This window comes from Mustela nigripes, chromosome 3 (assembly GCF_022355385.1).
Source record: "Mustela nigripes isolate SB6536 chromosome 3, MUSNIG.SB6536, whole genome shotgun sequence".
NCBI classification, from domain to species: domain Eukaryota; kingdom Metazoa; phylum Chordata; class Mammalia; order Carnivora; family Mustelidae; genus Mustela; species Mustela nigripes.
In genome coordinates this window covers 177,851,018-177,863,878 of record NC_081559.1, presented here as the reverse complement: position 1 = coordinate 177,863,878, position 12,861 = coordinate 177,851,018, and the positions used below count along the sequence as shown (strand labels likewise).

The 12,861-nt window shown below is 39.8% G+C and overlaps 1 protein-coding gene across 5 annotated transcripts in view; it reads left to right on the top strand.

Moving 5' to 3' along the window:
- ENPP2 (ectonucleotide pyrophosphatase/phosphodiesterase 2) overlaps window positions 1–12,861 on the top strand; it is a 106,885-nt gene that overhangs the window by 93,159 nt on the left and 865 nt on the right. For all 5 annotated transcript variants that reach the window (XM_059395084.1, XM_059395082.1, XM_059395083.1 and 2 more), the window contains 5 exons: window positions 1,201–1,337; window positions 2,384–2,519; window positions 3,375–3,452; window positions 6,491–6,623; window positions 8,348–8,504. In XM_059395084.1, the coding sequence (XP_059251067.1) occupies window positions 1,201–1,337; window positions 2,384–2,519; window positions 3,375–3,452; window positions 6,491–6,623; window positions 8,348–8,504 (641 nt within the window). The remainder of the gene's footprint in view (window positions 1–1,200; window positions 1,338–2,383; window positions 2,520–3,374; window positions 3,453–6,490; window positions 6,624–8,347; window positions 8,505–12,861) is intronic.

Below are 12,861 nucleotides of genomic sequence, written 5' to 3'. Positions count from 1 at the left end.
GCTGGCTTCTTATTTCTTCATTATATTTCATTTATATAAGGTTATCCTAGTATGTCCTAATTCTTAGGGTGGGTCCCCAAATTTGGCAGCTTGAACAAGGCTTCTCCATTTTACTGCAATGCTGAAGAAGCCAGGCTTTTGCGATAGCAGTGTGGGTCACTTTGCCTCAAATCAGCAGTTCTACTTGGGAAAGTCTTGCAAAACATTCTACAAAGAGTTTTCTCTGTTACTTGCATAGAATGGTAATACTTTAATTAAAGCAACATGTATACATAATTTAATAAGTGATTGCCGGAACTGATTTCCTGTAATAAAAATAATCATAAAAATTTTTTTGATGATCACTTAGGGAATTGTGAATTGCCTCAGCCTCAATCTCTAAACATTTTGGTCCGTTCAATTTCCAAGAATCTATGGAAGTTCTGACTTTAGCCTATCCAAAACGGGCAGCTCACACTCCAGGCATTTATCGTGGGTGTGGAATAAAGGTTTGCACAATAAAGTCACTTCTCTTCTTCTTAAGAGAGTAAGGTTTTAGACACCCCCCCCCCCAAGAGGAGAGCTTTCTCTTGGAGGTCCCCATTCTTGGGTCTTAACTGAATTCTTTGGTCCGTAATGATGTTCCCTTTTCTGTATTTAAAGGACCCTCCTGAATGCCCACTTAATTTATCTATACATGTTCCTTTAAGTTCTTACCTAAAGAGTTCTCCTCCATGTGACAAAGCTGCTTACTTTAAATGCTCATTACTACTCACCGTTTATGCTGAAATAATGCATCATTTGAGTTGCAGTTTGCAAATAATGATCAAAGAGTGCCTTCCTCTTAATTAAATCATTGGTTAATTTGATGAGCCTTTTCAGGGGTCAAATGAATGAATTCTGTAATAATCCTATTGACTTTGCATTGAGCTGAATCATTGTAATATTTACTATCATGTTTCCTTCCTCTACAGATTAAAATTCTTTACAACTAAAAAAAAAAGCATTCAACACAAATATGGCATTTACATAATACTTTTGGTAACAGTGAGCTTTGACCCATGCTTAGGTGGTCAGATAAACCACAAAGTGTTAGGAAAACTAACTTGATTAAATTAAGAAGAAGGAACCACACTATTAATAAGTAAGCAACCAATATTTCTTTCACATTTGTTGTAAAGTTTAATGTGTGTTTAACACAGTCTATTTTCTTTTTCTTAGAGAGACACCTCCTCTACGGTCGGCCCGCAGTGCTTTATCGGACGAGATATGATATCTTATATCACACTGACTTTGAAAGTGGTTATAGTGAAATATTCCTAATGCCACTCTGGACATCATACACTATTTCCAAACAGGTCATTGAAAAAGTTGGGTTTTATATTCGTCTTGCGATTACGTGCCTTGCACTCACGTAATGATTGCTTGCTTAACAGAAATCTGTCTTGGAAAAGATTTTAATTTTTTTTGATGAAAGAAATCTGACAACGAATCTATTGCAAGATATTTTGCATTAGGCTCTATTCAATGTTCTAACAACTTCACGGGAATATGTTCAATTATCGACACATCGAAGGGAGGATTCTAATGCTTGTCATTGCTTTAACTCTGCTTGCTGTTGCCCAGTAGTTACTGAAGACACCCAGATTTGGCTGTTTGTTTTAATAGCCTTTATTTATTTATTTATTTATTTTTTATAGCAGTTTTAAGCTCACGGCAAAATTGCATCGGGACACAGAGTTCCCATATACCCCTGGCCTCACCCCTGCATGGCGTCCTTGACTGCCAACCTCTTCTTTTTTAATAAAGATTTAATTTAATTAAAGATTAATAAGATTAACTAATAAAGATTTAAAATATTTAATAAAGATTTAATTTAATAAAGATGTTGGGCGTCTCAGTTTTGGTGAAGATGAGATAGGTAAATTTATATCTGGAATAAAAAAAATGTATTTGGCAGTTGAGGCATGTTTTTGATTTTTGATTAGAAAGTGAATACTTCCGGTGCTGCACACCCAGCTTCCTGTTCATTTGTGCTCCTGGTACAGCTGTATGTTCAGTATCTCTTTGTATAGATGATATGTCTATATTATTATTTTTATTTTTTAAGCTATCTTCAGTGGAATCCTACCCATTTTTTTCAACCGTGCAATTTCTGCTTTTTATATTGTTGTTTTACTTAGGATTTTGATAAAAGAGTTCTGTCACTAAATAATACAGGAGTTTGAAAATTCCTGGCTTACTGTATTTGAAACTGAGGCTTTTGTTTTGGAGTCAGGATATCAGAGTATGAGCTCTAGGGAAAGCTAGAGGGGTTTTGGTTCAGCCTGGCTTCTGTAGTTCCCCATTGCTTCAGCAAAGTCTTTGTGATGACATTCCTAACTACCTCTGACTCACCATGCAGGCAGAGGTCTCGGGCGTCCCTGAGTACCTGACCAGCTGCGTTCAGCCTGATGTCCGCGTGTCTCCGAGTTTCAGTCAAAGCTGTTTGGCCTACAAAAATGATAAACAGATGTCCTATGGATTCCTCTTCCCTCCTTGTAAGTTATAGAACATCAGGATCTGACCATTCTTGAGGGATGTTATTTTCTGGAATTTGGACTGTTAAGATTTCAGTGGTCTTCATGTTTTTTTCTGGAGAAACACTGAAGAGATTGAAGAGGTGAACTTCTGTGGGATCTTTCCAAAAATCAGTCAGAAGAGAGACCACCTTTCACAAATCCTGTTCTCTAGGAGCATTTTGAAGTACAAGGGAATATACATTGTATATATATATTTATTTATATGTGATTTATTTATACCTCCTGATACTCTACTCTGAATGAGAAAGACAGAGCAGCCCCCCAGAGCCCAAATGCCCCAGATATTTGTAAGAGAGAAAGGAGGCCAGTGGGAGAGTAGTTCAAATGTTAAGCAGAAAAACTGGAAAAGCAGAGAGGGAAAGAAATAATAATGAGCCTTCATTCACATCATTAAGTGGGAACCTGAAAGTGAAATAGTTTATCATTAAGACTTTAATGTTTTAAATTCTATACAGGTGGTCGCTTAAGAATATGGGAAGTGTTTTTATTATTTCTCAGTAGCTTGATGACATTTTTAAGTCCAAATTAGACTAGTGAAATCAAGGAATTCTTTTACATAATACTTAGTTGACCCAAAACTCTGTAGGAAGAAGAAACATTGTAAAAATTTTGGGGAGAGAGCTCTTGGTGAAGAAAAGAGATTGGGTCGGAGGGGAAGCAGGGAATGCTGTGTCAAGTAGGGAATGAGTAGAAATAAAGGAGTAGATCCATTCGCCATTTACTTCATGCTGTTTGGACCATTTTAGAAAATTGATTTTTTATTGATGTAGATTTTGGTAAATGATGGACACTGTTTGTTTGCCTAATGTTTAGATCTGAGCTCTTCACCAGAAGCTAAATATGATGCATTCCTGGTAACCAATATGGTTCCGATGTACCCTGCTTTCAAACGTAAGTCTGATATTTACCTAGTAAACTACTACTTATGAAAAGAAATATTTCTAAATTTACTGCTTACATTTTCTACCTCTATATTAATTTTTATAATAATAGTATCTTTCATGTGTTTATATTTTCTATTTTTTTAAAAACTTTCTTTTTTTTTAAGATTTTGTTTATTTATTTGAGAGTGAGAGAGGGAGAGCAGGAGTCGGGGGGGAGGGGCAGAGGGAGAGGGAGAAGCAGACTCCCCACTGAGCCGGGGGGGGGGGCAGATGCAGGGCTCAATCTCAGGACCCTGAGATCATAACCTGAGCTAAAGACAGAAGCTTAATCAACTGTTATGGAGGCCACTTGGCATTTAGCAACACCTACATTTATTTACTGACTGTTAAAAGCTACTAGCACTTCTCTCTTTTAGGGTTGATGGTGATGATGTATTCTGACTGTTGACTGTGAAATCCAGAAAGAGCTTTGAAAATTATTCTAGTTTCATTGAACACTTGTAATTTCTTTATATATGACATGATGGTGGATGATAGTGATGCTATGAATGGCATAGCAAGCCCTGCCCCCAAAGCCAAGTTCTAGTCCCCCGAGTAGACCACTTAGCTATATAATCATAAAAATGTCATTTAACTTCTCATTTATAAAATTATGAGATTTGATTGCATGATCTCTATGGCTTATATGGGTTTATGACTTAATTGTCCAATGGCCAGAATAATCCATTTCCTATTTCTGATTACAAAGAATCCACTCAATTGCCCATCCATCCATCCATCCATCCATCCATCCATGTATTCAGAGATAGAGAAAACATTCTGGAATAACATTTACCTCCCTTTCCGTGAAGAGACTTATATGCTTATAGAAAATATAGGAAAGGGAAGCACCTCTACCAGCTTCCACTTGGCAAAGAAGCACTGACTGTGTTACAGGACCCTTGGGGCTGAAATAAAGTTTCAGAATCCAAACATGTGACGGTAGAGTGCCATCAAAAGTACCAATCTCCACCAATTTGACATCAGCGAAATGGCCAACATCATTTAGAGAAAAAAAAATGTTTATTTGATGTCCTAGCTAGTAAGTGAAGGTTTATTCAAGGGTTTAGAATCCATGGCTTATGAGTGAAAATTAAAGTAAGCTTTTAAAAGGAGATTTCCTGGGTTTTTTCTTAGGCCCCACTGAGAAATGTTTCAGAAATCCACATAGATACATTTGCCATCATATTACATGGAATGCATCTTCATTTAATTTCCACAAATCAGGGTTTCCAGGATTTCTTTATTCTTTGCTGATGCTCTTTTGACCAAGTGTAATAAAGGAAACACACAGTACCACCCTGAGGCTGGCATGGCAAGAGGCCTTTCACAGAGGGCTCCCTGTTCTTCCCTAGGGGAATGGTTTTTTCACATGCCACATGTCTGTGGGTTTGGTCTTTTGACTGTTCTCATTGTTACTTCTTTCCCTCTCTGCCTTTCCAGTTTTTCTGCTTAACATTTGAAATACTCTCCCCCTGGCCTCCTTTCTCGCTTACAAATATCTGGGGCATTTGGGCTCTGGGGGGCTGCTCTGTCTTTCTCATTCAGAGTAGAGTATCAGGAGGTATAAAGAACAGTAGAAGCACCATGAGAAAAATAGCCAAGTGCTTTTTAATAAGGGGAGATAAGAAGTGATAATCGTTGGAACCTCGCCATCCCCATCCCCATGTAGAGCAGAGTGCAGTTAAGTTATACCTAACATCTTAGAACCAGCTCATTACGTGCCTTTCCTGTTCTCTTGTCATTCCCTTCTTTCACTTTTCCTTTTCCCCCACTCTGCTTCCTTCCATCTGTCCGACTGACCATACTATAAGCTGGAGCTAAGATGAGCAGGGAAGTCCTTCCCAGGGGTGATGTTGAACATGAGAAATGAAGAAGGAGGACAAAGCAGACGTGCACAGATCAGGGAGGTTTCCCAGCAAAGGGAAGAGCAAATGCAAAAGCTTAGTCTGAAGCAAGTTCGGCGAAGAGGAAGGCAGGACGAAAGCCATGTACCCGAGGGGGAAAGAAGTAGGAAGTAAAGTTATGCAGACAGGCAGGGGCCACAGTGGAAAGTTGGGACTTTATTCTAATTACAGTAAGATACCACCTGGAATGTTAGAACAGGAAGTTGGGAAGAACGTGAAACAATCTGATTACAGTGCAAAATAATCCCAATGGCTGTTACGTAATGGGATGTGCAAAAGTAAGGGTTTCTAACTGGGAAGCTGTCTTCTGCGGTAGTTCTTTGCTAAGAAGGTAGTAGCTGAGATGGGTTGGATGCTGTGAAGATGGTGAGAGGTGGTCAGGTTTGGATGATGGGAAAGTATTACAGAGGTAAACCTGGAAGGGCTTGTTCACGTGTATGTGAAAGGAGCCACTTGACAATGACTCCTAGGATTTGGACCTGATCACGTGAGTGAGTGAGTGAAATTAACTGATGGAGATGCCAGAAGTTCAAGCAGGATTGGGAATGAAGACCAAGAATTCTCTTCTGATAAATTTTTGCTAGCCATGATTATTAGGTATTCAAGAGGACCATGAAATGCATGCTTGAATCACACATCTGGAGCTCCTTTGAAGGGCTAGAGACACAAACTTGGAAATAAGCTTGTAGAAGGAAGGAAGGAAGAAAAGGTAGATGAAGGCCTTTTTTTCAGTTTCTCACAAACACTGTACTTCCTCTTTTGTACACACGGTTCCCTTGCCTGGTGTGTTTCCACCACTTTGCCTAAAAAACACCCACTTATCCTTCAGAACTCAGGAGCAATTTCAGTGAGAAACCCTTCCCTGACTCACTGGGCTAGGTGAGCTAAACTCCCCTACCAATGTCTCCATACCTTTCCCTTTGCTGGCTCATAAATGACCCACACACAGCTGATACTTCAAGGAGAATTCTTTTCAAGAATCGCAACAGCTCTACTGTCTCTTGGCTTGTGACCTTTGGCTTGTAGAATGCATCCTAAAGAGAATTCAACCACAGCAAGGAGTTTTTGTTCATAAATTACAGAATTTTTCCCCCCACAGGAATTTGGAATTATTTCCAAAGGGTATTGGTGAAGAAATATGCTTCAGAAAGAAATGGAGTTAATGTGATAAGTGGACCAATTTTTGACTATGACTACGATGGCTTACATGACACACAGGATAAAATCAAACAGTAAGTTTGTCATTTCTGTTCAGGGTGTGTTTTAAATTCTAAGAGCTCACTTAGGGCTCTTTTTCAAATATTCACACACTCAAGAAGAGCTGATACCCCTGAAATCCTTTGCTCTTTGAATCTCCTTATGACTTCTTTGGTGCTTTTGGACCTTTGATGAAACATGGTAATGGTGGTTGGAATGGAATGGAGTTTTGTGGTGAAAACATAGACTTTTCCATTCCATGAGAGAAATGCACCAAAAGATTTTTTTTTAATTTGTCATTTATTCTTTAACAACTCTTCAGTGGAAAGATGATCATTTTCCCTTATCTCTATTTTTTTGTGGGGGGGGGGCTTTTGGAATCCCTTAGATTTTCTGGTTCAGTATGTCTTTTTTTTTTTTTTAAGATTTTATTTATTTATTTGAGAGAGAGAAAGTGAGAGATGGAGAATGAGTGGAGGGAGAGAGGCAGAAGGAGGGGGGGTTGTAGACTCTCCACTGAGCAGGGAGCCCGCCACGGGGCCCAGTTCCAGGATCCTCAGATATGACCTGAGTGGAAATCAAGAGTCCGCTGCTTAACCAACTGAGCCACCCAGCCTCCCCTCTTTAGAAGTCATTTAATTCTATACATGCATGAAACAGAGAGTGGCACAAAATATGGGAGGGTTTAATTGTGCTTTACAGATACTTAGGAATAAAAAGCTGTTTTTTCATATATATAATTAATAAAACAGCAGTTCTCCTACTCTTTTTCTCATCATCCATAAGAGAAATTTCATCTTATTTATACATTTATTTTATTGCTAATCATTGTAACAGGTTTTAGCCAAAATTAAGTTATCATATTTCAATCATATATTTTGAAAATGATTGAAATTAATAAAAACCAGGTAAGGAATTGTGAGTTTCTGTACTTCAGTTTACTGGAAAAGATTTTTTTTTTTTAATTTCTTGGTTCATCACTAGCTCATCAGTCCTTAGTATTTCCTTGAGTAAATGAGGTCTCTGTACCAAGTTCAGCATCTCATTGTGGTTTGAAAGGGCTTGTTATTCCCCTTTCTCCAGTATCTCCTCCCTCAGGTCCACTTTACACAATTTTGTGCAAGCTATCTTCCTGAAACATGGGATCTCGTGATGACTCTTCCTGGCACAGAAACCTTTGATGAGGTCTTACTCCTTAAACCATAATGCCCAAATCCCACAACTTAGCCCTCAGAAGTCACCAAATTATGGCTCTTTTTTTTTTTTTAGATTTTATTTATTTATTTGAGAGAGAGAGAGAGAGGTAGTGAGAGAACGCACAAGTTGGGAGGAGAGGCAGAGCGTGGAGCCCAATGTGGGGCTCGATCCCAGGACCCTCGGATCATGCCTTGAGGCAGATGTTTAACAGATTGAGCTCCCAGGCACCCCAAATTATGGCTTTTTATTGACTCTTCCAGCCTCATATTTCTACTCTCTTGATATGTTCATCCTGTCTAGCTTCTAAGTCTTGGCTTGTGTTGTTTTCTTTGCCTGGACCATCACTTTCACTCTGCCAAGTCTACAGAAAGAGGGGATTCTGGCAGCAAAAGCATTAGGTTCAAAACACAGAAGAAGGCTAGTTCTTAGAAGTGAAAAATGATTCTGTTGAATGGGAGTTAATTTTAACGACTTAGACAATATTCATTGGTCACCATTTAAAAAAGAAAGCTACTACGACAAACTACATCAGTGGTCATTTTATTTTTCCTTCTCCCTCCAGGTACGTGGAGGGCAGTTCTATTCCCATACCCACTCACTACTACAGCATCATCACCAGCTGCCTGGATTTCACTCAGCCGGCCGACAAGTGTGACGGCCCCCTCTCCGTCTCCTCCTTCATCCTCCCTCACCGACCTGACAATGATGAGAGCTGCAATGTGAGTTCAAAAGACCAAGTCCTTTAAAAAACAAGTCACCTTTGTTTCTTAATGTAGATTCCCACCGGGGAAACTTACACATTTACTATGAGCCTTTTGGACTATATAGTGTAACCAAGTAGAACGAAGAAAGGATCCAAACAAAACCTGACTTATCACCTGGGGACTTGGTGTTTGAATAGCTTTGTCACCTTCCCTGTAAGGGTGTGGGGAGGAAGAGTGTGAGGGTGTTATTTCCTGTGGCTCTAATTATGTGTTCGATTTTGTCCACTGATCAAAGTACCCAAATGTCTTTGCTTTTGCAAGAGACATACTTTGTAAAGGTAAGATGACAGGAACAACATTGTGATACTTGTGGAAACTAGGTAAGAATTCACAGGGGTTCTTTATATTAGTCTCTACTTTTGTGGATGTTTGAAAGTGTCTCTAATAAGAACTTTTTAAAAGATACATACACAGAGGCATAAAGACATTATAAATCAGATATTTTACCTACTGCTAGTTATGAGAACAGTTGTAACAGGTGACTCTGACCCCATTCTCAAATAGCACAGATGACTTGTCCACAGAGGCAGGAAGGCATCTTGAGGAACACCTTGGCAGGGGATGGAGTCGTGCTGTGGGCTCCTGGCTCTGGGCTCATTCTGCCTACACTTGGGGACCGATCACATCTCTTCCCCAGATCTCTTTAATGTGACAGAACAGCTGCAGTCCAAGATTGATTTTAGAATAGTCCCTATGATTTTGCTTTATAGACTACAAGGAGCAGGAATGTAATCTAGGGAAGAGGGTTTTAGTCACAAATCCTACTCAGTTCCTAAATTGTGTAAGTCGTGGTGGGTAAAGCAGCAGTCTGCTAAACATACTTACTACTCTAGGGGTCTGTTGTGGGCCAGAGCAAATAAAACAGGGGCAGAAACGGCTACAAAAGGCAAAGAGCTCTAAGAATGAGCACTGGGTGTTATACACAACTAATGAATCATTGAAAACCACATCAAAAATTAATGAGGTACTATATGTTGACTAATTGAATTAAAAAAATAGCTTCACCACAGATTATCAGCTGCATGGGAAAGGTAGCTATTGGACTATGGCTTCAGCTGTGGGTAAAGATGGCAACTGTGGATATATCCAAAGCCAAGTAAGCAATACAGGAAAAAATGGAAATTTGAAATATGGCCAAGAAAGCTAATGAAGCTTGACCAGAATATTGAAAATGAGGGTAATGGTGGGACATAAGATTTGAAAAGTTTTTGGAGTCAAACTTGAAATAAAAATAGTAGCCATAGTAGCCATAGTGGCAGAGGTAATCACTGCCGCCATTTTCTGAGTCTGAGTTGCCAGCCAAGAACTGTGCCGTTCCTCCTCATAAATTATTTCTAATCATCTCTTTACTCTACCAGGCAGGCATATATGGTCTTCCCTCCACTCCCATTTTGTTCACTGTTTTGAAAGCTCTAGGTAATAAAGGAAAAGTATGATCCAATGTTACCTGGACAGTCAGTAGGAGAGCAGAACTTCAGATTCAAGTCTTCTGACTTCAAAAGCCCATCCTCTTTCAAGTTTATCAGATTTCCGTAGCAGAACCTTGGGACCTTAGAAACTTCAGTTGCACAGGCATTACATAGCTATGGAAAATGCTGACACATAACAGCAACATTTTAGGCTTTAGGGAGATAAATTGAAGTTGGAATGGGTCAAGCATGGTGCTCAAAGTGCTTTGGCAAGATTCATTTGATTAAGGTCATAGAACAGGAAGTGAAGCTATGGTCTTGGGAATTTCAAAAAGAGGGTGGAAGGCAGCAGTATAATACTGAAGGATCGGTAAGATCTTATCAGTAATTTGATGGGAGGTGGAGAAGCCGGGGAACTGAAAGTGAAAGGCGGTTGTCAATTTATTAGCTCAGTGTCCTCCATTTTGATTACTCATAACCACAAGTGTAGCCAGCAGTGTACCAGCGTGATGTAATGCCTTGGCAAAACATGATATACTGTCTTTGGACTTGAGTTTTACTACAAGCTTATGGGGAGGTGGAAATTTCTGCAAAAAAAAAAACAAACAAACAAAAAACCACCCCATATATTATGGGGTGAAATTGTAAATTGCCATGCATTTTTAAGACAGAAGACTACAAAGACATTCCAGACTGATAGTGGGCCATTTAAGGTACACACAGATTCCTGGGGAGCATATGTTCTGGTCTCTCTGTCATTAGGAGAATTTGGTGATGGGACGCTCAGTTCAATGGCATCTTCAGTCACCCCAAATTGCACAACTGCCAAATGGAATCCACAGACATCCTCCCAGGTCTTCCGATCCTTTCTGGCTCTGGACTCTGCATAGAACTTAAAGATATTTCTTGTAGAGTTCGTGACGAGCCTGTGTCTTGTGCTTATTCTGCCTGCACAGATGCCTGTCCTTGCTTTGAAGGTCACCTTACAACTGCTGGGGGTTGAAATCACAAACTTATTTAGGAGAAAGTCAGGGAGAAAAGGTAGGTGAAGAGTAAATGTCTGTAGCAAGAAAGACAATAAGCAAGTTGATGGGTGGGCTTTTTGTTCGCATTTATCTTCTTAATTATTTATTTTGAAAGCATTTCCTTCCTTTCCCTTGGTGCACATGAACTTTAATTTGAATTTTCCTAGTTTTGCCTTTCACACCAGAGTCTCCCCTAGCAAATATTTCTGTGGATTGCCAGCTTGCATCAGGCAGAAGATATTTTCTTCCTGTGTTGTATGGCCAGTATTTCCTAACCACTAGTGGCAGGTGAGATTTCTGCATGTGAGAACCAGAAGAAAATGCCCTTCAAGTGAAATTGGCAAATTACTTCCCAAGGAAAGAAATAGCAAAAGACAATTTTTTTTCTTCTTTGAATCCTTATAATCGCAGCAGGCCAGTATTTAAATTAGGAAAAACCTTTCCACCCCTTTGTACATTTGAGTGACTGCATTTACAAAAGAGAAATTAGACCACTGAAAAATCAAATAAAGAGTTGAATATGAAAATTCTCCCAAAATATAGCTTCATGCTTACTCTACTTACTCTGAGGGGGTCCTGATCCATTTGGAGACCTCCTACTTTGTTAATTATATGGTCACAGTGAGGATTGGTCAGTACCGTTGTGGGCAGAGTTATATTTAGGCTTGTCTCTTCCTGTGAATCGTAGAGAACTTGGTTAGCTTGGGTTAGGAGGGTGGGGCACGGAGGGTTAAAATCCTTACTTCCCCAGCCTGAAAAGCAATTTCTTCCTATTTCTTCATTTTGCCTGGGATGACCAGGCCCTCAGCTTCCTGAACCAACACCCTCGTGGTACATTTTTAGCACTGGCAAAAGCTGCTAGAGCCCTGTGTCCAGGTCTGTGTGGGTTGGAGCTTTCCGAGAAAACCCATTGCAGGTTCTTGGGCTTTGGTGGTGAATTCATTGAGAACACGTGCGGTGAAGGAGTTGGGCGAGGGCATTTTTGAACATGCTCAGCCTTGGGACACACAGCCACCCTTCCAACTTGTAGAATGGCTCTTGGGAGCTATTGCAATCCTGGGCGGCATTTGGGAATGAAATTATTTGCTCAGGTCTACTGATGAAGGTAGGCTTATCCCCCAGAATTCTCAGTGCTCTCAGATCTCATTCTTTCTCTTGACTTCTCACAAAAGTGAAAGAAGATATTTATAAAGTGCAAAGTACTACTCCTCCTGAATTACTTTTTAGTTTCATCATAGATATGAATGAATTATTTGGTGTGGGACATCTGAACATCCGTCATTGGAATTTGTGCCAAGGAGGCCATATTGGCAAATTGCTAAGACAGAAAGAGATTTCCTTCCTTTTTTCTATGATGCTGTTTCCTTACTTTATCTTTGCCCCCCCCCCCGCCCCGCCTTCCTTTTTCTTCTTCTTCCCACTATCCAAAAAAGCTGATGAAGTAAGCATTATTTACCATGGGAACCAATGAAGAAAGCCTAGAGAGGTTAAGTAGTTTGGCCAAGGTCTCCTCTTTAGGGAGTCATAAAGCCACAATTCCAACCTTGGTTTCTTGGACTTTAATGCACCAGATGTAGCTACTGAGCTGCTTTAAGTTGAACTCATTATTAAAAATATCAATTCCTTGTCATTTGATAGACCATGTATGTACTCGATTGTGGGCTCTTCTGAAAGACTAAGAAAGCACGTGTGAGATTTTGTGCGTGGGGCATCAGCTCTTTGCTTTCCTCAGGAGCCAGAAGAGCATTCCAGATTACCCTTGCTCTGTGCTCACCTGTGTGGTTTAACAGTAGCGGGGAAAGAAACACATTGCTGAATCCTCCAGGGCCTTTTGTTTTTGTAATTTTATGTTCTGAAAACCTATTGAGTCAAATGCCC